At 54.6% G+C, this 2504-nt stretch overlaps 1 protein-coding gene across 1 annotated transcript; it reads right to left on the minus strand.

The window, feature by feature from the left end:
- Nucleotides 1-2504, minus strand: LOC150000642 (protocadherin beta-8-like). The gene has a single exon (XM_090290242.1). It carries the CDS (start codon nucleotides 2395-2397, stop codon nucleotides 1-3), a length of 2397 nt encoding a protein of 798 aa, XP_090146368.1. The 5' UTR covers nucleotides 2398-2504.

Below are 2504 nucleotides of genomic sequence, written 5' to 3' on the forward strand. Positions count from 1 at the left end.
TCACTGATTACTAAGATTAAAGTCATTCCTAAAATTGGAGTCTTCTTCTATTTCTGGCGAAAGGTAATGGTCCTGGGAATTGGGCACAGAAGACTTCAGAAACTTGAACTCCCTGGTCCCTGAGCCTCCCATCAGACACACCTCATATTTGTAGCTCTGAGACAGGGTGCCCATGCTGCTGACGTCAACAAGGTGGCCAGGAAACTGGCCCTCAGGAACCGAACAGCCACTCACCAAGGAGGCCCTGCTCCGCCTGCACAACCGCACCGCGATGAACGCCAGCACCGAGAAGAGGAAGAGCGACGACACCGACGCCAACGCGATGACCAGGTAGACGGTGAGCGGGTCGGCCTGGGCGCGGTCGGCCGCCGCTTCCGGCTGCGGCAGGTAGGGCTGCGAGAAGCCGTCCACCAGCAGCACGTGCAGCGTCACGCTGGCCGACAGCGGCGGCTCGCCATTGTCCTTGACCAGCACCACCAGCCTGTGCGTGGCCGCGTCGCGCTCGCTCAGCAGCCGCGCCGTGCGCACCTCGCCGTTGTGCGCCCACACGCCGAACAGCCCGGGCTCCGTGGCCTTGAGCAGCTGGAACGACAGCCAGGCGTTCTGGCCCGAGTCGCCGTCCACCGCCACCACCTTGCTCACCAGGTAGCCCGGCTCGGCCGCCCTGGGCACCAGCTCGGTGCAGGGCGCAGAGCCGTTCTGCAGCGGGTACAGCACAAAGGGCGAGTTGTCGTTGGCGTCCAGCACCTGCACGCGCACCAGCGCCTGGCTGCTCAGCGCCGGGGACCCGCGGTCTGTGGCGCCCACGCGGAACTCGAACGCCTGCAGGACTTCGTAATCCAGCGCCCTCAGGGCGAACAGGTGTCCGTTGTCGGCATTGATGGACACCAGCGGTGCCAGGGGCAGGTTGGGGTCCTGGGGCGGCAGCAGCGAGTAGCTGACCTGGGCATTGTCTCCTGCGTCCCTGTCTGTGGCGCTGACGCTGCCGAAGTGCAGGGCGGGGCTGTTGTTCTCACGGATGAAGAGGGTGTAGGAGGTTTGGGTGAAGGCTGGGGCGTTGTCGTTGACGTCGGAGACCAGCACGGTTATGTTGTGCTGGGTTTTCAGGCTGGGTGTCCCCAAATCAGTGACGGTGATGATGATGTTGTACTCGTCTGTAGTCTCTCTGTCCAGCGGTGCCTCTGTTACTAGGGTGTAGAAGTTTTCCAAAGAAGTTTTTAGGAAAAAAGGTAGATCATCCTGAATCAAGCAACTTATTTTTCCGTTTTCTTCTGAATCAAGATCTGAAACACTGAAAACTGTAACGACAATCTCAGGCAAATTCTCAGGGATCTGCCTGGTAAATGCGGACATAATGACTTCTGGGGCATTGTCATTGACATCCATGACTTGAGTTAGAACAGTGCATTTTCCAGACAAGGTTCCAGCATCTTTGGCCTCAATATTGACTTCATAGGACTGAATTGCTTCGAAATCAAGTTGTTTTTTCAGTCGAATGTCTCCTGTCATGGGGTTGAGATCGAAGGTTTTTCTAATCTCTTCTGAAGCCTGGAAAAGTGAATAGGAAATCTCTCCATTGACTCCTAAGTCTACATCCGTAGCAGAGACCTTGACAACCAGGAAACCTATGGGACTGTCCTCAGGGATCTGCACCCTGTAGAAAGGCTGCTCAAATTCAGGGGCATTATCGTTGATGTCCAGGACTTCGATGTAGAGCTGAGCGGTGCCAGAGTGGGGTGGTGAGCCACCATCCAGCGCTGTGAGTGTTAACTTGAGCCCAGGTTCCTTCTCACGATCCAGTGCTTTGTCCAGCACCAGCTCGGGGTATTTCCTGCCATCGCTGCGTTCAAGGGTGAGGACCCGAAAATAGGAGTTGGGACTGAGTATATAGTTCTTGATATTATTTTGGCCTACATCTAAATCCTGAGCGTTTTTCAGAGGGAATGCAGTCCCAGGAGGACTGCTCTCTGATATTTTAAGCACCATATCGCTTTCGAGGAACACCGGAGCATGGTCATTTATATCTACTACTTGTAACTCAGCTTGGAAAAACTCTAAGGGATCCGCTAGCAACACCTGGAAACGCAGCACACAGGGCTCTGTGTGACCACACAGTTCCTCGCGGTCCAGTTTCTCATTTAACAACAAATCCCCAGTCGCCTGATTGAGCTGCAAACGCAGTTTGTTCCCTTTGGAAATGACCCTAGCACCCCGCCTGGAGAGTTCCCTCTGCCCCAGACCCAGGTCCTTCGATAAATTGGTTACAAAAGAGTTCCCCTCAGTTTCCTCCACCACAGAATAGCGCCTAGGTTCAGTGTCCGCCTGAGATAAGCCCCAGAAGAGAAAGAAGAAAAAGACTTGCCTTTGTCTGCGAATGAGCTTCCTGCTGGTCTCCATTGTTCTTGCTTGGTGCAGCCTCTGGCAAGGCTGGTTTTGTTGAGCGATGAAGAACTCAATGTCTGAGACCGTGATTATTGCACAGGATACCTCAGAAATATTCCAGT

Source organism: Furipterus horrens, unplaced genomic scaffold (assembly GCF_987537825.1).
Source record: "Furipterus horrens unplaced genomic scaffold, mFurHor1.1.pri manual_scaffold_10, whole genome shotgun sequence".
Taxonomy (NCBI): Eukaryota; Metazoa; Chordata; class Mammalia; order Chiroptera; family Furipteridae; genus Furipterus; species Furipterus horrens.

Excerpts from the sequence above, each read along its gene's own strand:
- LOC150000642 (XM_090290242.1), bottom strand. The coding sequence starts at position 2,397 with ATGGAGACCAGCAGGAAGCTCATTCGCAGACAAAGGCAAGTCTTTTTC.